The sequence below is a fragment of the Eriocheir sinensis genome, chromosome 41 (assembly GCF_024679095.1).
Source record: "Eriocheir sinensis breed Jianghai 21 chromosome 41, ASM2467909v1, whole genome shotgun sequence".
NCBI lineage: Eukaryota > Metazoa > Arthropoda > Malacostraca > Decapoda > Varunidae > Eriocheir > Eriocheir sinensis.
The window spans coordinates 13,565,954-13,588,762 of record NC_066549.1 but is presented as its reverse complement, the minus strand read 5'-3'; the positions used below and the strand labels follow the sequence as shown (position 1 = coordinate 13,588,762).

The 22,809-nt window shown below is 41.6% G+C and overlaps 2 protein-coding genes across 7 annotated transcripts in view; both read left to right on the top strand.

Annotated features, from left to right (window-relative positions):
* Window positions 1-1,428: 1,428 nt before the first annotated feature.
* LOC127009678 (uncharacterized) lies at window positions 1,429-11,390 on the top strand. The gene is made up of 4 exons (XM_050882992.1): window positions 1,429-2,951; window positions 8,345-8,523; window positions 8,920-9,147; window positions 10,188-11,390. Exons 1-4 carry the CDS (start codon window positions 2,633-2,635, stop codon window positions 10,419-10,421), a joined length of 960 nt encoding a protein of 319 aa, XP_050738949.1. The 5' UTR covers window positions 1,429-2,632; the 3' UTR covers window positions 10,422-11,390.
* A 1,417-nt stretch (window positions 11,391-12,807) lies between these two features.
* The window catches only part of LOC127009677 (ribosomal oxygenase 1-like), a 30,761-nt gene continuing 20,759 nt past the window's right edge, over window positions 12,808-22,809 (top strand). Inside the window, exons 1-2 of one of the 6 annotated variants that reach the window (XM_050882986.1) lie at window positions 12,808-12,887; window positions 17,451-17,901. In XM_050882986.1, the coding sequence (XP_050738943.1) occupies window positions 12,837-12,887; window positions 17,451-17,901 (502 nt within the window). In that variant the 5' untranslated portion in view covers window positions 12,808-12,836. Of the gene's footprint in view, window positions 12,888-14,485; window positions 14,653-17,450; window positions 17,902-22,809 lie in introns of those variants that run through there. The other 5 variants (XM_050882991.1, XM_050882990.1, XM_050882989.1 and 2 more) reach the window with 5 other exon arrangements.

The following is a 22,809-nucleotide window of genomic DNA, read 5'->3' as shown; positions in this document are numbered from 1 at the left end:
CAATATAAAGAATCTCATAATAAATAAAACCACTTGTGTGCATATAAAGAAAGACTTTGAACAGGAACTGCGGTCTTTATCAGGATCTTGTCTGCCACCCTCTATCGCTGAGGGCCCCCAAGGGTGTTGCCATAACGCAGGGCCTTGTCATGCTCCTACACACACACACACACACACACACACACACACACAAACAAACAATGGCTTGGACAAAGATATCATCAAATGCAAAAAACTTTGATTAATTTAATGCCAATTTGATCGATCTATTACTATACGCAAACGGAACTTTAGGAGCGTGGCTCATTTCCTGTACAACAAAACTAAGTACACACACACACACACACACACACACACACACACACACACACACACACACCTCTTGCACTGACGGATTCGTACTAATGGATTTATTATTTATTTATTTATTTATTTATTTATTTATTTATTTATTTTTTTTTACGTCATGGCCAATGGGAGAAATTACGGGGCTGTTAGAAGTATCAAGTCGTTCAAGTTGGTTCAATATTCGTGTTATTGTCTATTGCATGGCTGGATAGTGACTGCCTTTCTTCTGCTATGATTATTTGTCTTAACTCTTGGTTTGATAGCAATCTTTCCTTTCCGTGAACTCTGCCGATACTTCATGATCTACATCACTATCTTCGTTAATTTGTCCTTTCCGCCGATAAACTGTAAAACAATCTATTTCGCTGTTACTATCCCACTGCGACAGTGGCGTAGCTGAGGGTCTGCACATTAGGGGGCCATGTTATTTGTAGGAGGAAGGAGAAGTAATATGTCTCTACTATAATGTAATTGCATCGTTTTCTCAGAATTTCCTATCGAAACCCCGAAACCCTGTGGAGGAGGCAACTTCCCTGCATGTAGCTACACCGCTGCACTGTGATACTATCTCATTCAAGAGGGATCAAATCATTTCATTGATCTTTGCAATATCATTTAACAGGGTGATGGCCGTCGGTTGAGTGGCCAGCGTGCGGGTACGGTGAGACCCTGTTAAGTCCGGCTACATTTCATTTGGGCGCATTGCCATGTCATATGGGCGAAAAATATATTTCAATAGGGTGCCACAATGAACTTCATTTAGACGCCAAGTTAAGTAAAGTAAAAGACTTGTAAAAACTTTGCCAGTTTCTCTGTCTACATATTCAGTTTGGGTTTTAGTCGACAGTCACCGAATATATTGTTTTGCTAATTTCTTTATTTTCGTACTTATTGAATTGCCCAAGTAAAAAGTCCATATTTTGTCTTTTTTTTTCGCCTTATAGGAGCAGGAGCATTGATTCCCCTGATTTTGATGTATGTGACGGTTTGTAATTTCTGCAGCACATCGAGAAAGATAAACAGTGCGGGGTGCTGAGAGCAGAAATGCTGGTTGAATTAATTAGGAGTTGAAAGCCTCCGGTCCAATGTTCCTGCTCTTGCTGTTGACTGACGGCACAGGAGCCCTCAAGACTGGAGGAAATTTGAATTCTTCCGACATAGAACTATCAGCTATGTAGCTAATCAACTTGTAATCACAGATACCATTGTCGTGGTCATAAAATTGACCTGATATGTTGGTGCCCGACTGACGTGGAATAGACTACTGGTGCCCAATTGAAATAATGACAAACTGACGTTTTCGCCCTAATTAAATGCAGCCTCAAGTTCCGCCCGCCGCTACAAGCTGACTATTTTCAGCCATCATCGAATGGTCAAAGACTTAACATGTTATCTTGATGGTCAACTATCAGCCTATCAATATATCTATTCATCAATCAATTTAATAGTCAATAAATCAGTCAATCGCACTGACCTTGCTTTTACCAATACTGCAGTTGCCCCGAGGAATAATAGGAGGGTCTGCTGGTGATGGTTTTCGAGGCTCTGCTGGACGAAAAGGCGAAGCGAGGAGACGAAGGAGGCTTAGGCCCTTTCACACATTGCCTACGCGATCTTGAACGAGACACCTGCACGACTGCCGTCCGTGCATCATTCGAGTTCATAATCGTTGCACATCGTCTAGTCATCGCTGGGGAATCCGTGTGAAACAAGCGTTGGTCGATGAGCCCACACACTGTGGATGAGCCGGCAAGGTAGACGAAAAATAAACGCAGCGCTTATTTTTCGTGTAGATCTCGGTGTGGCTGGTGACTGTTCCAAAAATCGGGCAGGAGTGCTTTAGACATGGTGCATAAATCCCCATGAGCGTTCAGCTATAGTGCAGCATTTGTGCAGCTTTCGTTTTAGGTCAGGCAACACTCGTGCAGTGATCGGGTACAATCTTTAAAATTTGGCCATTACTACAGATGCCCGACAGCTGCACGACAGCTGCACAGCAGCAGAACGATAGCTGCCAGACGAATCGTTCACTTGATCGAATGCTGGACGATAGCCAACGAGAGCTGCACGATATGGCATATGCGCGCGAGAGGTTTGGCAGCGTTGCAGCCTGTCGGCCACCCCACAGAACCCACCACCACCACACACAGAGGCCGAGCCATAGCCCTCAGTGAGGGCAGAGCACGTTCGCTTCGCTCTTCGCCTGAACACCCACCTCACGCCCCCCGTGTGCTTCGCTGGCCTGACGCCCCTGCTTACTGCACTTGCCCAACCACCTTACATCATGGCCCAATCATCTGACAGCTCCGCTACCGAGAGCCAGACACAAATAGTGGAGGAGCACAATGAGCTCAAGGAGAAGCCCGAGACCCAGGATCCCCAGGGCATGGACTCGTGGGATGAGTTGACACCTATGGCGGGCACGTCCAACAGCCGTCGCCGCAGGAGGAAGTGGGTCACCTTCACCGACGAACAGGAGGCAGAACTCGTGGAGTGGCTCCACAACAACCCATTATTTTACAACCGCAAGTTGAAGCTGTACAAGGACCACCAAAAGAAGCAACTACTGATGGAGAGGAAAGCGAAAGAGCTGAAAGTGAAAGGTAAGTCTTGCATGATACTTATTTGTGTTAACGGATATATATATATATATATATATATATATATATATATATATATATATATATATATATATATATATATATATATATATATATATATATATATATATATATATATATATATATATATATATATATATATATATATATATATATATATATATATATATATATATATATATATATATATATATATATATATATATATATATATATATATATATATATATATATATATATATATATATATATATATATATATATATATATATATATATATATATATATATATATATATATATATATATATATATATATATATATATATATATATATGCTGCAACCACCCAGACGGCTGTTAGAGAGATGCCCAATTCTTTCAAGATATATATATATATATATATATATATATATATATATATATATATATATATATATATATATATATATATATATATATATATATATATATTAAAATGGGGTAAGAAAAGTTCAAAACCAGGAATTTTTTGTTATGCATCTATTTGTTGATAAATTTTCCTTGTATCTTGTCTGATATATTTCGTATTTGATTACGAGTAAACATAAGCTGGAAATGAGCTCAGGACGTATTACAAATTTAATATGAATATTTTTTGTGTGATTTTTTCTTAACCTGAAAAGGGGCGAGAAAAAATCTTGCTGGAGGAAAAAAAATCACCATTATTTTGACAAAAATGCTAGCTTGAAAATCACAGAATATGAGTTTTTTCCCCTAAAATGTTTAATACTTGCAGTTACTTAAATGACCTCCCAAATATAGACAAAGTTCAATTATTTCAACCTATTTTCATGTTTTACACAAGTAAGTGTTTATCTAATCCATTTTTTTAGTAAACTTTTAATGGTAAAGCATAATAATAAGGTAATGTATTTACTAAGTTGATACTGAGGGAAAATTTTAAAGAAATGTAGATGTAGAATGATGTAGACATTTTTTCACCAAATTCTTGTCAATCTGCTTCAGACGAGCAAATACCATTTCATCATGGAGTCTAAGAAGACATTTCTTCACCATGTGTTATTATTTTTCTGGTTCATAGAACATATTGTCAGCGTCAACTATGCCAGTGTCTTCCGTCTTGTTCCGTACGATCCAAGTCCATTCCTTGGAATTGCTGGAGATGTTTTTCTTTTGTAGGCAATCAGTTTCTGCTCATTATCATCTACGAACCTTTTGCTTATCTTTCTTTCCAAAACAAATCATTCGTTGTTCAGTGTAGTAGACTGCGTAGTACTTTCCAACTAAGTCTTCTGTTATAACAGTGATTTCAGGTTCTGACAGGGCTATTTTATCTTGATCACTTCACTTCCCTATTCCATGTCACTCTGATATATATCTAAACTCAAACTAACACCATCAGCAGAATCACTTTCCCTATTATTAAATTATTCATCTGTTGTCGTGGTATCAGAGAGTGGTTGAGGATCCTTTTTCTTTTTCTGACTTGGGCTTCTGGTTCAGCTTCTTTTCACCCGTGACCCTTGTCCAGTTAGCTCCTTAAACCACTGCTGTAGTGTAAGGGTTTGGCTGTGCCTATTGATTTTTCTTCTTGGTGCAGGTTTTATTCCACTTCTCCCTCCGGACTGCAAAACTTTTTTCAAAGTGTAGCTTCTTTTTCCTTCTCTACTAAAATAATATTGTATATATATATATATATATATATATATATATATATATATATATATATATATATATATATATATATATATATATATATATAAAACTTCTTTCCTGTTGTAGTCCTTGCTTGGATTGCATTGACAAGAGTCTTCCAGCTTAACTGCTTAGCATACAAAGCTCCGTGTTCTTCAACAACTTGTTTAATATTATCCTGAAGTTCATCTTGAGTTACAGTGTCTTTCTCATACATCCTGTCCACTCATACGCCGACGACTCCACTCTGCATTATTCAACTTCTTTCAAAAGAAGACCCTCTCAACAGGAAGTACACGACTCCAGACTGGAAGCTGCAGAACGCTTAACCTCAGACCTTGCTATCATTTCCGATTGGGGCAGAAGGAACCTTGTGTCCTTCAATGCCTCAAAAACTCAATTTCTCCACCTATCAACTCGACACAATCATTTGGAAGAATCTTAATAACAGGCATAAAGGAGTCAGAGGGTGGATGAGTAGGAGGAATATGCCCAGAGTCGTCCAGGGTGGAGTTCTTACAGAAAGTTTGAGCGAAGAGTTCAGCTTTAGAGACAGATGAGACGGCAGTGCTGCCGTCAGGGTTAAGGAGAGGAGGGAAAGTGGAAGAAGTGAAATTGGAGGAGATATTTTTGGCTAGATGCCAGAAGTCACGGGAAGAATTAGAAGAAGCAAGGTGTTGACATTTTCTATTAATGAAAGAAGTTTTGGCAAGTCGGAGAATAGATGTGGCACGATTCTGGGCTGAAATGTAAAGATTAAAGTTAGCGGGAGTTTGAAGGCTCTGGAACCTTTTGTGAGCTGCCTCTCTATCTTTAATAGCACGAGAACAAGCATGATTAAACCAAGGCTTTTTAGCATGAGGAGTAGAGAAAGTACGTGGAATGTATGCCCTCTCTGGCCTCAACTCTCAGAAGGCTTATGGACCTGATGGAGTGCCTCCTATTGTCCTTAAAAACTGTGCTTCTGTGCTGACACCCTGCCTGGTCAAACTCTTTCGTCTCTGCCTATCAACATCTATCTTTCCTTTCTGCTGGAAGTATGCCTTTGTACAGCCTGTGCCTAAGAAGGGTGACCGTTCCAATCCCTCAAACTACCGCCCTATAGCTTTACTTTCCTGTCTATCTAAAGCTTTTGAATCAATCCTTAACCGGAAGATTCAAAAGCACCTTTCCATTTCTAACCTTCTATCTGATCGCCAGTATGGATTCCGCAAGGGGCGTTCTACTGGCGATCTTCTTGCTCTCTTAACTGACTCTTTGTCATCCTCTCTTAGCCGTTTCGGTGAAACTTTCTCTGTTGCGCTAGACATATCGAAAGCCTTCGATAGAGTCTGGCACCAGTCTTTGCTCTCTAAACTGCCCTCTTTCGGATTCTATCCCTCTCTCTGTTCCTTTATCTCCAGTTTCCTTTCCGGCCGTTCTATCTTTGCGGTGGTAGACGGTCACTGCTCTTCCCTTAAACCTATCAACAGTGGCGTTCCACAGGGCTCTGTCCTATCACCCACTCTCTTCCTGTTATTCATCAATGATCTTCTTTCCATAACAAACTGTCCTGTCCACTCATACGCCGACGACTCCACTCTGCATTATTCAACTTCTTTCAAAAGAAGACCCTCTCAACAGGAAGTACACGACTCCAGACTGGAGGCTGCAGAACGCTTAACCTCAGACCTTGCTATCATTTCTGATTGGGGCAGAAGCATAGGCGGATCCAGGGGGGGGGCCACGGGGCCATGGCCCCCCCCAAACGCTCTGAGAGTATGTTTTGGCCCCCCCCAAAGAAATTCGTTACAGATACTGTCAGCCTCCCTCAATCATATACATATCATGTAGAACTCGATAGTCGATACTGCATCGCTCTACTACATAAAACAAAATCCAATTCTATGGCCTCAATGCACAAGCGAATCGGAATTAAGCGCTGAGAAGGAAGGCCTCTTCGGCCAATCAGCGATTAGGGAAAATACCAAGGTTGAGCTTCAGCAAGGACTTCTAAATATAGAATTTATGAAGTCTGGCTCTGGCACTCGCCGAGCGCAGCTGAAGTGATAGACTACTGTGTCATCTGGACTGGACAACGACATTTGGCTCTTGCGAGAGTAGGTCCGATTTTCAAAGAGGCACAACTGCATAAACATCGTGTTTTTGTCTTTAATACGCTCGTACATGTATGACATTTAGACGTGGGGATTTCAGTTATGATGATAGAAATAGGCCTATAAGCCATACTACGAGCAAAGCAAACACGAGCAAACATAATTGCATCTGAGCATTTCATTATTATTTATTATATCGCATGACAAGTGTATATGGTAAAGGTCAAAATTTACATATGGAGGCAAGAAGACGGGGTTGTCAAGATTAAAAAAGGTCAAGGCTGATGAAAGCAATGTTTTTAAATATTACGATGTGATTATTGTGATTCTTATGTTATATATTAATATATGCTTAATAAAGACCAAAAGTATTCTGGATCTAATTCTTGAGTTATGCCCCTGAAAAGCACAATGCAATCCGATGTGACTTAATTCCATGTGTACAGTCCGTCGTCGATGAACAGTTGGCCCCCCCCAAAACTCAAGGCTGGATCCGCCCTTGGGCAGAAGGAACCTTGTGTCCTTCAATGCCTCAAAAACTCAATTTCTCCACCTATCAACTCGACACAATCTTCCAAACACCTATCCCCTATTCTTCGACAACACTCAGCTGTCACCATCTTCAACACTAAACATCCTCGGTCTATCCTTAACTCAAAATCTCAACTGGAAACTTTATATCTCCTCTCTCGCTAAATCAGCTTCCTCGAGGTTGGGCGTTCTGTATCGTCTCCGCCAGTTCTTCTCCCCTGCCCAGTTGCTATCCATATACAGGGGCCTTGTCCGCCCTCGTATGGAGTATGCATTTCACGTGTGGGGAGGCTCCACTCACACAGCTCTTCTGGACAGAGTGGAGTCTAAGGCTCTTCGTCTCATCAGCTCTCCTCCTCCTACTGATAGGCTTCTACCTCTTAAATTCCGCCGCGATGTTGCCTCTCTTTCTATTTTCTATCGATATTTCCACGCTGACTGCTCTTCTGAACTTGCTAACTGCATGCCTCCCGCGGCCCCGCTGCACACGACTTTCTACTCATGCTCATCCCTATACTGTCCAAACCCCTTATGCAAGAGTTAACCAGCATCTTCACTCTTTCATCCCTTACGGTGGTAAACTCTGGAACAATCTTCCTTTATCTGTATTTCCTCCTGCCTACGACTTGAACTCTTTCAAAAGGAGGGTATCAGGACACCTCTCCTCCCGAAATAGACCTTTCTTTTGGCCACCTCTTTTGATTCTTTTTTGGGAGCAGCGAGTAGCGGGCTTTTTTTATTATTGTTTTTTTGTGTGCCCTTGTGCTGTCTCCTTTGTTGTAAAAAAATAAAAAGATTACAAGAGCGGTAGTTAGATGTTTTTTATATATACAAGGTGGAATGTTATGTTGATTAGGATGTGTATGTATAGGTATTTACAGTATAGTGACTTAATAACAGGAGAAGGTACGGCGAAATAGATGAGTGTAGAAAAGAGGAATTTAGAAGCATGTGCTGAAAGGAGAGAGAACGAGAAAGAGAAAATGGTGTGTATGTTAAGGGTCATTACATAACAAACACCCCCTAAAGTGTCTCCCCCACCTATTTTGCAGTCTTAGAACTCAAGACCTGGTACACATCTATGAGGACGAGATACGCAAAGCTCCTTGACAGGACGTCTGGGTCAGGTGCCATGGGAGACCTCACCGAGAGGGACAGCTGGATAGTATCGGCCTTCTCCTTCATGCGTCCCTACATTGTGAGGTGCCCAGCGCGTTCCTCAATGTTGCATGTATGTAATAATTTGAAGCCTTGAGCTTTATATTCCTACCTCATTTAACCAATAATATAATATTCACACATTATTTGAAGGGCAGGATGTCTTGCCTTTCATGGTTTATAATATATTTATCTGTATCACTTAACTGGATCACATTGTACAGCAACATCGAGACATTCCTGTAATTTTTTAAAGCAGTTGACTTTCACGTGTGATTTAAAAACAGTCACAGGATGTTTTACAAAGGTAAGACTTTAACCTATGGTTAATAATGAGTAGATTCAAATCCCGGCATTAACATATGTATTCTTAATACATTCGTTATAGTATAATTTTACTTTTACAACTGTTCTACAGCCCAAGTATACATTAAATTTTACAAGAATCTCTTACTGCAACCCATCACAGCCTGCTGCTGAGCCTGTGACAGTGCTAGTCACTCAGGCCACTCAGGAGGATGGTTTGGTTTTTGAGGAGTGGATGAATGATCCTCAGCCCGTGGAGGATCGCCTCCCATCACCAATGTGGCCCTCCCAGCTAGAATCTACAGCAGCACCCCCACCCAAGAGGGCCAGGCAACGGGTAGCAGGCACTGCAGGCGATGTTGCCATGGCAGCTGATACCCTGTTAGAAGAGGTCAGTAAACACATCAATTTACTATACAGTACATAGTTGAATAAACTTAAATTAACTTAGTTACATATAGTTAGATGCATTTAGATGAAGTTACACAGTCAGATGAAGTTAGATAAAGTTAGTTATATAAAGTTGAAACGCCCCTAGATTTTCCCTTTTCTACTACTCCCGGTCCCACACGTCCTCTGCGTGTATCGAAACACACGAGAAATTAATCAAGACAAGGAGAGGGTATTCGCCGACTGCCTGGTATTGAACCCGTGACCAGCGTGACGGGAGAGTTACTCCTTACTAAGTCGGCCAAAGAGGTACCCCACTCACCAAGTGGGTTATGGGAGGCTCCCTTATCAGGCCTTGTCACCGTACTACACGGCTTTCCCCCTATGTAGATTACTTTCTGTGTGTTGAGACCTTAGACAGTGACCACCATCCGTTCACTATTCCACAACGTCCCTGTAGAGACATATCTCCAACTCTCTCATTTTCTATTACCCTTGGAGAGCATGGGCCATCCTACCTGTTACCCCTTCGGGGAAAGTCAACAGAATTGCAGGAGAGGATGCCCACCGCTATGCCACCAGTGAAATGCCCCGAGATTTTCCCTTTTCTACTACTCGCGGTCCCACACGTCCTCTGTGTGTATCGAAACACGAGAAATTAATCAAGACAAGGAGCGGGTATTCGCTGGCTGCCAGGGATTGAACCCGCTACCAGGGTGACGGGAGAGCCACCCCTTACCTAGTCGGACAAAGAGGTACCCCACTCGCCAAGTGGGCTATGTGAGGCTCCCTTATCAGGCCTTGTTGCCGCACTACATATTAAAAAGAATGTTGCTGTCAGTGTAACCTATTGCGAGTGCCTGTGTTATTGCAAGCAATATATTTCGTTTTGGTTTGACGTCACTGTTATCAACATAACAATTTCCTTATGCTGTTCCTCACTAAAAGCTATGCATCACCACCTAAAATGTTCTCATAATGCATTTCCCTTGCATATTTAATGTTGATTTCAACTTTAACTCTATTTCTCCTGGCCCCCAGGTTCAGGAGCGAGCTGGGTCGCTGTCCCGTGTCCAGGAAAAGCTGGAGAAAGTGCTGGCAGCCAAGAGCGACTTCCAAGAAGAAGTGGAGTCGTTCATGCACGCCCTAGGCAGGATGGCCCTGCGGCTGGACATGGACACATGGATGGATGTCCAGCAAACACTGCTGGCAGAGATGTCCAAGGCCTGTCGTGAGGCACACAGGAAGCGACAACAGCAGACCCCCACCCTCTAGGACCCTCGGCTGCTGCTACACCCACCTCATTGCCTGACTTGACCAGTTGGACTCCAACGTCACCCTCGAGCAGCCTCAACCCAGAGCCAACACAGCCATAAGTCCCGGCAACCCCCCCTGTCCAGCCAACAATTCCAGCATTCCAGGGCCATGTCATGAGCAACATGCAGCCCCACATGCAGCTGCAACTCGAGTCCCAGTTCCGAGCCCTGGTCCAGGGACAGACCGCCTTGGCCCCACCTCGCCCGCCCCAACAACCTTAAACAAGTGGGACAGACAAACCCCTGTATGCATCAGGCAGCCCCTTCAACTACCAGGGCTTCTTATTGCCCAGCTCGCCCGCATACTTGGTACACCACGACATGAGTCACTGGACAATACATTCAGCAGCATCACCTCCTTGGGCCGCTGATCAACACCTGTCCCGGAGTCTCCTTTGTTGTAAAACAACAACAACAACAACAACAGAAACCAAGTCGACCCAGAGATAAGGTTATGACGCATGAACTTTTTATTTAATGTTGCTACTTTTGTGATGTAAGAAGTGGTATTGTTTAACTTATATATGTAAATGGAAGTAGGTATACGTCTGTGATAAATAAATATTGAATCAACTTGTTTGTTTCCTGTGGCAATATTTTTTTAATAAAATAACACTATACAATACGTACTTTGGTGTTTTTTTTTATTCTACATAGCTCTTATATTATTTTGCCAAGACGTTTCCGTGGGGAAATTGACACGCTCGGTGATGTAGTCCCGTATGCACTTGGCTGTGGCGTAGGTTCTGGCACTGCCTCCTCCGGCGGCACTGCCAAGTGGCACCAGCGAGCAGGTTGGCTGTTCACTTTGGATGGACCCCGCGCCAGGAGGAATTATGACTAGACCTCAACATGTGCAGGCAACAGCAGGTCAGGACAATACTCTCAGCCCTTTCAGCCGTCACCTCCAGCCGGGACAGGAGGCACCTGAACCTAAATAGATTAATGAAATTGATTAGAAATCAATACCTTTCAATGAACAAATGATAATAACATTACTGAATGTGTCATGCAAAATATATAAGAAGTTGGATGAATATAGACTTAGGGGATGGCTCTAGCACAGAAATGTTTAGTATGTTGCAATATGTGGATAAATCTGTATGAGGAAAATGTCATTACAAAATTAAAACAAATAACGGATGAATTTCATGATTGCGGCAGGGTACACATTTAGAGGTGTTTGTGGTTTGAGCAGTGGTGGCCACCGTTCTGCTATATTTTTTTTATAGCCGCTAATTAGCGAAGCTAAAAAAAATTCTTTAGCTGATTAGCGTTTTCACTAACTTTGGAAACAGTTAGCAGACCCAGTTAGGTTCTGCTAAGTGTAGTTCCTCCTCCACTAACTTTAACCCGTGGGCTTCGACTATGGGAAAGCCGAGAAGTGTCCGAGAAATGACAAAATTACTCTGCATTTTGAGACTAAGAAAAGAGCATGTAACGTACATCAGAGTACTCTTCTCATAACCATAAAGCCGTTAAAAATATTTACTTTTACTCAAATTCCATTCTTTTTGGGTGGTGTTTGTTACAAAATAAAAAGTCTCGTGACGTGTGGCATCTAGCTGAGAGTCGCTTGTTGTGTACTATAGAGAATTTAACAAGTGATTACTGTATGGATAGCTAATTCAGTATGCCATGACCTTACAGCACCACCTATGACAAAAAAGCCCACCTCAAGATCACTCACCCACCACATTGACCTAGGGCATTCATGGTGGCTAGCGCTATATGCCACCACCGCCTACAATTAGCTCGAATTAGGCGTTTTATGGTGAGCCCTTTTTAGGGTCCACTGTACCACAGCCACGACTCGTGAAAGCCCTGAAAAGGGTCTGCCGACGTTCTCGGGTTGAGTCCACTAAAAAAAATCATATAGGTTTGTTCTTGTCCGCTGTGGATAGTCACAGCACCAGTTGAGCCACAGGGCGCAATAATTCCAGGGCTTCCACTTCTGGGTAAATTACGCCTTAATTAAAGTAGGGTAATTGGACAATTATAAGGGAAATTTTTTGGTATAATAAAGTGGGGGAAGAAAAAATATAAGGGTAAATGTGGTGAGAACAAATCACCACATATCTATTTATGTGTTCAATTAATCGATATTTTTACTTCATCTATAGTTACAATACTTATTTTACAGAGGTGGGTGCGGTACTGAAAAATCAGTTGTGCGGTTGCGGTAGTGCGGTACTTTTTCTGGAGTAGTGCGGTTGCCGTAGTGAGGTCCCATTTTTTTCTTTCCCAGTGCGGTATGTGGTATGTGGTACTGCGGTAGCGGTAGTCAAAATAAAAAATACTTCGGTGCCTATTCTGGCTATCCAATCAAAGGAAATATGCACGTGACGAGTCGCTGGAGGAAGGTCACCGCGGCATGTCCTCTGTCAAGCCCTTGCTGTCAGCGCGGGAAATGTACAAGATGGCGGTGAGTTGTTATAGCCCCTAAAGGACGGCCGTGGGCATAGGACTGACTAAACAAACAATTGCCTTAATTTACAATAGATTTTCCCAAAATAAAAGCAATAATAAATCAAACAGCTACAAATGCACAATTGTACAAATGTACAATTGCCTTAATTTACAATAGATTTTCCCAAAATAAAAGCAATAATAAATCAAACAGCTACAAATGCACTTTTGGAATCAATTTATTTAATATTTCTCATATTTTATATACTGCAACTTTCCGAGGGAGGAGGGAGGGGACAGGGAAGGGGGAAGAGGAGAGATCAGCGTCATGTAAGAGAGGAGGAAGTGGAAGGAAGGAAGGAAGGAAGGGTGATGCGACTTTGAATAACAGCTGCAGTGGCCAGGGAGAAAAGGTTGGGAGTATATGGGGGAGTGAAGGGGGAGGGGAGGAAGGGGAGGAATTCTCCGGCGTTTGAGCGACAACGAAAGATTACTGTAGGGAGTAGGGTGTGTGATGTGACCCGACCAGCCACCAGGGTGGCCCTGACACTTCCCCAGCGGCGGGCCGTTGCCCGCTCATCAACATATATGTACACATTTACAATATGTAAGATGTAAAAATAAAGAAAGAAAAAAGAGAGAGAGAGAGAGAGAGAGAGAGAGAGAGAGAGAGAGAGAGAGAGAGAGAGAGAGAGAGAGAGAGAGAGAGGAAGAGGAGGAGGAGGAGAGAGAGAGAGAGAGAGAGAGAGAGAGAGAGAGAGAGAGAGAGAGAGAGAGAGAGAGAGAGAGAGAGAGAGAGAGAGAGAGAGAGAGAGAGAGAGAGAGAGAGAGAGAGAGAGAGAGATTTACATAGATTTACATAGAAAATCAGACCACACAGACCCCATGGTCCAGACTTGGTGGTCTGTCCTTAAACCTAAGTGATTTTACATTAATCAGAAGACTCCAAAACGTTGCATTTCTACTCTAGTTGATATTAAGTTGAAGGAAGTGACGGTCGAGCTTATTTTTGAAGGAGTCAATCGTGTTACACTGGACCACTGATGGTGGAAGCTTATTCCATTATCGCACTACAACGTTGGTGAAGAAAAATTTGGTGCAGTCTGAATTTACTTGACTACATCTGAGTTTAACGCCATTGTTCCTCGTGCGCAAAGTGTCATCGATCATAAACAATGTTGATCTGTCTACATTCGTGAAACCATTAAGTATTTTAAAACATTCGATCAGATTTCCTCGGAGGCGACGTTTCTCAAGAGAGAACATGTTAAGGGCAGAAAGCCTTTCTTCGTAGGATTTGTTGCGCAAGGAAGGGATCATTTTCGTTGCCCGACGCTGAACACCTTCTAATTTAGCAATATCCTTTGCATGGTGGGGAGACCAAAACTGTACCGCATATTCCAAGTGGGGTCTGACTAAACTGTTGTAGAGCGGGAGTATTACATCTTTATTCTTGAATACAAGAGAGAGAGAGAGAGAGAGAGAGAGAGAGAGAGAGAGAGAGAGAGACCCGAAACTTCTCGGATTCAACTTGTAATACGGCCCAGAGAGAGAGAGAGAGAGAGAGAGAGATGCTGGGCCCTGAGTCAAGATGGTTCCAGCGTACATCGTAGAGAGAGAAGCAGGGCAGGGCCCGGGGTCAAGATGGTCCTTCCTGTACTGTTTGTTTACCTCGGCGGCCGCTAAGACACTGAGCACGTGACGAGTCGCTGGAGGAAGGTCACCGCGGCATGTCCTCTGTCAAGCCCCTGCTGTCAGCGCGGGAAATGTACAAGATGGCGGTGAGTTGTTATAGCCCCTAAAGGACGGCCGTGGGCATAGGACTGACTAAACAAACAAGGGACTGTTAGATGGCGAGGGGCACTATGCTAAGGCCGGAGACGCGGGAATTTTTTTTTTTCTGCTCTGCTCTCTCTCTCTCTCTCTCTCTCTCTCTCTCTCTCTCTCTCAGTTCATCCACCCCTTATTCTCTTATTTCTTCCGTCTTTCACTCTTAATTACGTTCCTCTTCTCTTTCCTCCTTTCCCTCCTCATCATTATCAGATTTTTTACTCTCTCTCTCTCTCTCTCTCTCTCTCTCTCTCTCTCTCTCTCTCTCTCTCTCTCTCTCTTTTATTGGTGTCATTGCCCAGAATTGTTTTTCTTCAATGGTAATGCACTACTATGCATTCATTCAGAGACAGGTTTTTTTTTTAGATATCTCTAAACTAAAATGGTTGAGTATGTATGATCAGCACACACTACCTTGAACATTATTTCGTAATTTTTGGTTAACATACCATATTGCTATATGTGTTATGTGAGTAATCCAGTCATCATATCAAAGGTGTTACACAGAATGGGAGTCGTTTAGTGGGGTTACTGCCTAACCCTCCACCACCACCACCACCACCCTGAAGAACCCCAGACCACTCCTTCTCTACCCCAGTATCATCAGCCTTCCACCTGTGATTTTTTCCCTATTGTAATTACATATTATTGGTATAATAGTTACATACGCCAGTATGTACATACATATCATACATTAATAATATTATCTAATACAATTGCTGGTATATGTGGACATGAAAACCAGACTGGGTCAAGCGACCGTTAAAGCAATAGCTAATTCGCTGTTAATCTCTCTCTCTCTCTCTGACTTTTATTATACACATATGTATAGATTAATTTATATTTTTTGATAACATGAATATACAACAAACAAGTCAACAAAATAATATTATATATAAACTGGACCACTTTTGTATCAACTTTTCCTAACAGTAGAAGGTCCAAGTCAGACTGCAAACATGGCTCTCCTATATACTACATGTTAAAATAATCATATCTATACATACACACTTACAGAACATTATAATGTATAAATACAGTAGTGGGAGAAGTGAGGAGAGGAGGGATAAAGAGGCGGGGGACTTCGAGACGGGAGGCGTAGTAGTGGTTAGGAATGGTTTGGGTGGTTTCATTGATGCGTGGAACATGGACTCGTCGGCTTTGTGTTATTTTCACGAGTAAACTCGCAATGTGGTATGTTAACCAAAAATTACGAACGGATGTTCAAGGTAGTGTTGAAATATCATACTCATTGCATAGTAGATGACTGATAATACTACATCAGTTTTATATTTGTAAAATTCCAGACGTATACCCCACTGGACCGCTGACCGCCAGTTACAACAACCAATGGCACAGCGCGAAGTATAAAGCATATCTATAATAAACAATCAAAGCTAAACCAACAAAATCTAATCTAACCTGACTTAGCTTAACTAAATCTAACCTATTCCAACTTGGCCTGTGCTCTGCTGCCAAAATGCAGTAAAGAGAAATAAGTCCTTCAACATATCCCCCAGATGATCACATTTTAAGAAATTTATATTACAAACAAGTGATTAATCAGTATTTACATGAAGTAGATTATTGAGATACCCTTTATTTGCACTTGCAGAGCCAGTTGTCTTTTAATATACCTGAAATGAGCTCTCAATCAATGAATTTGAAAAACCAAAGATCGTTTGAGCATGATGTGACTATGTTACTAGAACTACGATTCTTTTAAGCGGGCTTTTTTTTTTATTAATGTTTACTTTTTTGTGCCCTTGAGCTGTCTCCTTTGCTGTAAAAAAAAAAAAAAAAAAAAGCTTGTCTTTTCGTGTGCTTGTATGTTAGATTATCGATGCAAACAACTGAGTTATTATTGGTATAAACAAACATTCAAATACATTATTGAAAGATAAGCTTGAATGTCTATCACAACAGGTTTTTTTATTGTATTCACGAACTATAAATGTGCAGGTGCCACATCTATCAAAATTCCCACTGGAGAGCAGTACGATAGAGTGTCATACGTCCTCAAAGTACTTCATAAAGCACAAAGGTGGCCTTCGTAGTTAGACAGTTGTACTTCTAGAATCATACAGTTATTTTAAGCCAAGACATTTTTGGATCACCATCATACTTTTCAGTGGCATTTGCTTTTTCAGACATTTTCTACTTCCTTTGTGACATAGTGTAATCCATATTTTGTGTTGACTATTTGTTTCCAAGTTATAGATTTTGGGTAAGTGTGTAGCTTTGCTCTGCCACTTCAGAATACCTTTTCTACCTCCATATTATAGTTAAGAGATGAAAGTATGGTAATTGTGGAGATTCCCGGGTAGTTGGCAAGCTCTTGCCCACCAGCTGTTTATCCTCCCATTTGGATGGGTACCTGGGGAAGGTAAACAGTGATAACCCAGATGTCGCACCTGCCCTGTGTCTCAGGGTAATTGGTTCTTACCTACCAAAGGCTGAAGGGTCAATGTGAGGGAGATGAGCACCAGGCCATGTGCACCCATAGCTAATGCCTCCAACTTCTTTACTGTTATCATTACTCTGCTCCTCCATAAAATGATATTTTACTTCCACAGGAACAAAATACATGTCACTGAAGCATGATAAAGCACACCTTTTTAAAAACAGAGTAAAGGCAATTTTGGGGTAAATTTTTTTAAGTATTCACCCAAATTGTCTGTAGATAATATTTTTATAGAGGCTTGTTCCTACACATCCTGTAGCCTCATAACTACTTTGAATATTTCAGGATGATGGTCAAAATCTCACAAAGGAACAAGCAAAGAAGAAAGGTAATGGTAAGAATAAGAAAGCTCATGAAACTCCTCCCCAGAGTACAGAAGAGTCTGGCAGTGTGAAAAACGGAGCCACTGCATCCAAAACAGAGGGAGAAACTGCTGGCAAGAGACGTCAAAACATGGACCCACCACTTGTTCCCAAGAAGAAGATAAAAAAGTCAAAACAAAAAAGGGCTCTAGGGACACCTTTTATAGTCAAAGATTTACAGAGTGAGAAAGATCAAAGTGAAAATGCTATGCCCTCAGATGGTGAATCAATCTTCAAGGCTCCAGGGGTCCTTACACCTGTATCAAAGGGCAGCACTAGTGACCCAGACGGTAGTGATGACAGTGTTGATGAACGCTTCTCGATGAGGCTGAATGACTCTTACGACAGTATTGGGACGCTGAAGCTGGAGGCTGGTAAGGAAGCCGCAGTTTGTTGGGTCCTTTATTCTCTAAATATTAGTCCTGCTTTTTTAATTTTTCATTGGCTTAATGTGACTGACAGTCATAATTAGCACATCATCATCACCATCATTGCCACCACTCTCCTCCTCCTCCTTCTCTGCTTCCTCTTCCTCTTCCTCCTCCTCCTCCTCCTCTTCCTCCTCCCCCTCCTCCTCCTCCACCACCACCTCATCATCACCATTATCATCATCATCATCATCAAAACCACTTCTTACTTTAGCCAGGATGCATGTAAAGATTTGATATCTAAGAACTAAAATTAATATAGACTTACATTTTTATAACTTGTTAACCCCTAAAGGAAGGCTGGGGGGAATTCCCGCTCGGGCGAATAAAGGCGGGGTGTGGGAATTCCCGTCATCTGCTGTCCCGCCAAAATTTTTACTTCCCAACATCATATCTCTGCCTTGTTGCAACCAAGGGACTTCTAGTTTCTTTCATCATGTAGATGAAAGATTGGTGGTGAAAAAGCACTATGAACTATTTTGTTGTTGTTTAAAATTGCCACACAGGGCATTGATGAATAGCACCTATTTCGCCAAAATTTAGCAACACAGCACACACTTTGCAAGCAGAGAATCGCCCTCTAGCCCGTCCTTTAGGCTGTGTTTACACCAAGCGAGTCGCGTCGAGTCACGTCGCGTTGCATCATGACGATTCATGACGTGTCATGAATCACCACCCCAGTTATAACGCTTTATATGGGTTTTTGAAAGAAACCGTTTACACCGGATGCGTCGAGTCACATCACGTCGCGTCGCGTCGAGTCACATATAGGGCTGGACCTATTTTTGACGTCAGTCACAGCAAGTCTGCCATGGTGTCTTCAAGTATGCTGGTGGAACTCCTAATCAACTTAGTTCAAGAGCCCCCTGCTATATATGATTCCAATGACCCTAACCACCGGGATCGTGATATCATCGCCGCTTTATGGAAAGAAGTTTTCAGCTTTACATATCATCTTGAAGCATGCACACCATTCACTCAACCATTCATACATATGTACATACAATGCACACAGTGTTAAGATTGGGGCCTATCACAAAGCTATGTTAGTAGGACAAGGGACAAGGGGGAGTGGGTATATTCATATACTTAATATGTATATTTTCAATATTTGTAAATAACAATGTACACCATTCATATAGCATCCATTACGTTCAATCATACTCAAACATACGCCAAGAAATTATACCCGTCACCAAAAACATGAAGTAAATCATAATTCGCTGATCCCTTCTGGGAGGAAAGCGGCTCACCCAGACACACGAACATCAATTTAAGTATGATAGAAAAAACCCCACCAAGAAAAGAAAACAAAAGAAGAAAAACAACAGCAAGAAAAGAACTTAAAAGAAAAAGAAAAGGATTTGAAAAATGCCAATAGAAAATAAAAGAAAAAGAGTAAAAGACCAATGGAAAACAAAATAAATAAGATAAATTAATAAAAAAAAAAACGAAAACATGCATCCATTCTCCATGAAATCAAATGGGTCATTGAGTACTGACTTGACTCAGGTTTACGCAGTCGGTGTAAACGGAGTTGCGTCAATATGAATCGCCTCAAATGACGACGTGACTTGACTTGATGCGACTCGCTTGGTGTAAACGCAGCCTTAGGGGTTAATGAATCTTTCTTCACTTTTTCAGTCATTAGATAATTATTTTTTAAAAGTTTCAGTAACAGTTTTGTTTTATAAAATGATGTTTTCTACGTCCTTTATGGCCTAAACCAGTGGTTTTCAACTTGGGGGATATGGTCCCCAAGGGGTCATGGCAAGAATATAAGGGGGCCATGGTGAGCTGTTAGAAACTACATATTTCTCAATAATCTTAGGAATCTGATTAAAAAAAAAAAAAAAAAAAAAAAATTCCATCACTGTCCTAGACTTTTTTTATTTTTTTTATTTTTTATTGAATGGATTAATAATAGAATTTGAAGTTATATAACATGTTAATTTTTTTCTATTTAAAATTTAAGATTTTACACATTCAGTCCCTGTCTGTGTGACAGGCGCTGGACTGAGCTGCTGACCAGAAGTGTTCAGTACGTGTTCATGTGCCGTCGCTTTGCAAGTGGTGATAGTGACAGGAGACATATAGATACTTTTTTTTTGGTGGGGTGGGGTTTGGGAGAAAAATGAAGGGGAGCCACAAGGATATTTCAAATTCATGAAGGGGGGGAATGGAGAAAAAAGATTGAGAACCACTGGCCTAAACCCTTAAAGGCTTGTGGACCCAATGGACTTCTTCCTTTTGCCCTTGAAAACTGTGCTTTCATGCTGACACCCTTCCTGGTTAAACTGTCACCTCTGCCAATCAACATTTTCCTTTCTGCTGGAAGTACACCTACTACATACATCCTCTGTCTTTCAAAAGCTTTTGATATCATCCTTAACAAGAAATAAAGATTTGCTAACTGCATGCTTCCACCTATCCAGCCTTGCTGCACACAACTTTCTACTCTATTCCACCCCTGTGCTGTCAAAATCCCTTATGGAAGAGTTAGCCACACTCTTCACTCCATCATACTTATCATTAGAAAACTCTGGAATAGCCTCCCTTTGTCTGTATTTCCTTTTTCCTATGACAAATGGCCTTAAGAGACCTCTCCAACCATATTTGAATATTTGATTTGGATCTTCCGTCCACTTTCAGGGAACAATGTTTTTGCACGCTTTTCTTCTTTTCATACAAAAAAAGCTTCACTGAGGTTAGGCATTTTTTATCATCTCCCTCAATACTTTTCACCCTCCCAAATACTATAGTCTGTTTCATTTCATCTGTCCATCAACAAACCGGGAATTTTGATAGATGTGGCACCTGTGCATTTCTAGTTCGTGAATACTTGAAAATCAGCTGTTGTGATAGACATTCAAGCTTATTTTTCAATAATATATTTGAATGATTATGTATACAAAAAACAACTCCGTCGTTTGCATCAAAAATCTAACATACAAGCACACGAAAAGACAAGTTTGTATCAAATAACATAGTCACATCATGCTTGAACGATCTATGGTTTTTCAAATTCATTGATTGATAGCTCATTTCAGCTATATTAAAAGACAACTGGCACTGCAAGTGCAAATAAAGGATATCTTAATAATTTACTGCATGTAAATACTGACTAATAATTGAAATAACATGAAATAGTAAATAATAACTGTTGAATGCGAGGCTCGGCTATTTTGAATATTAGGCTACCCATGTTATTTACATGCCACGCATCAAAATTCCTTATGTATAGACACTTGCAGAGTCAGATGTCACTTTATGTATCTGAATGAGATGATATATGGGTATCTGAAAGGCTCAGACTATGTAAGTCTGTGCTGAAAGGCTGTAAATCGTTTGAGTATGATCAGACTTTACTGTTTGAAATACAAGTTGTTCTTTCGTGTGCTTGTATAATAGATTATAGATGCAAATCAGCATGTTTGTGGTTCATATGAAAGGGCTTGAGTTTTTTTTTGTATACACAAACATTCAAATATATCACTGAAAATATAAAGTTGATCTTCACGTAATCACGAACTAAAAATGCACAGGTGCCACATCTACGTTCGCGAGTGGACAGACAGAATGAAACGGACTATAGCTGTACATATATGAGTGCCTAGTCCCTCCCTGTATGGAGTATGCATCCCATATGAAGGGAATCCAACCCATGCAGTTCGTTATAGCCTGAGTCACACCCACCGCTTCCTGACCACATTGGTAGCCGAGCAGTCGTGCTACAGAACCGCTACCAGTGGTCGTCCAGTGTAAGTCCAGTGGGTGGACGGACGGCAACCTTGGTAAGATTCACACCTTGACCTCATTAGGGTCATGTCAAGACCCCCACCATGCACCAACCGGTGACACTGACAGGCAAGAACCGGTCACTGATCATTGGCGACTGGTACATGGCCTTTCACAATGAGGATGGCGATCTCCTGCAGTGACTGGTCAAATAAGGTCCCGGCACTCAGCCCAGACACAGGCAGCAGCCAATAGGATGGGGAGCAGGCGCCAACCATGCGGCCATTAGACAGCCACTAGATGGCCACCATGCTGCGAATGGATGGCGTCCATTTGCCGTCCAGCCTACCACTGGTCGCTGCACAACTCGCTGTGTGGTGGGAGACCAGACACCAACCACACCCAATAACAAATGCAAAATGGACACCAAACATCGGCGACCACCTACTACTTGACAGCAACCAGATGGCGTCCACTTGCCATCCGGTAGCCGTTCACCAGTTAACTTTCATCTATCGACCACCGGTGGCAGTCTGCTTACCATCCAGACTCAGGCCAGTCGGCCGTTGGACGGCAACCTTCTTACGACGGGCAGAGACCTATGAGGTCGGCTGGAGGTTTTTGATGCAGCAAAAAACTTCCAGCTGACCTTTTTGGTGACACGGCGGACGGAGACACATTATGGTCACACGCACGACCATGTGAAACCTCCAGTGACCTACAGGTTGCAGGATGTTGTCATTAGGTCGTAAAGTCAGTGTGATTGGGCCGTATGACAGAGTAAAGGTTTTCCCTTCATCAACTGCCATCTTACTGACCATCTTATGCCTCTTAAATTCCACCACATTGTTGCTTTATTTACATCCTCTTTTGTTATTTTTGCACCAACTGGTCTTTTGAGCCTGCTTGCTGCATGCCACCTTCATACAGCTCCACTGCAGAAGGCTCTACTCCCTTGTAGGGAATAATCAGCTCTTTTTTTATTTTTTTATTTTTTTTTTAAGAACTTTTTGCTTCTCAATAAAAAAATAATAATTAATGACATGAGTGAACCGTGTAAAGTTTCTTTTCATGCAAAAAATAAAATCATAAAGTTAATTACCTATATCAATATAG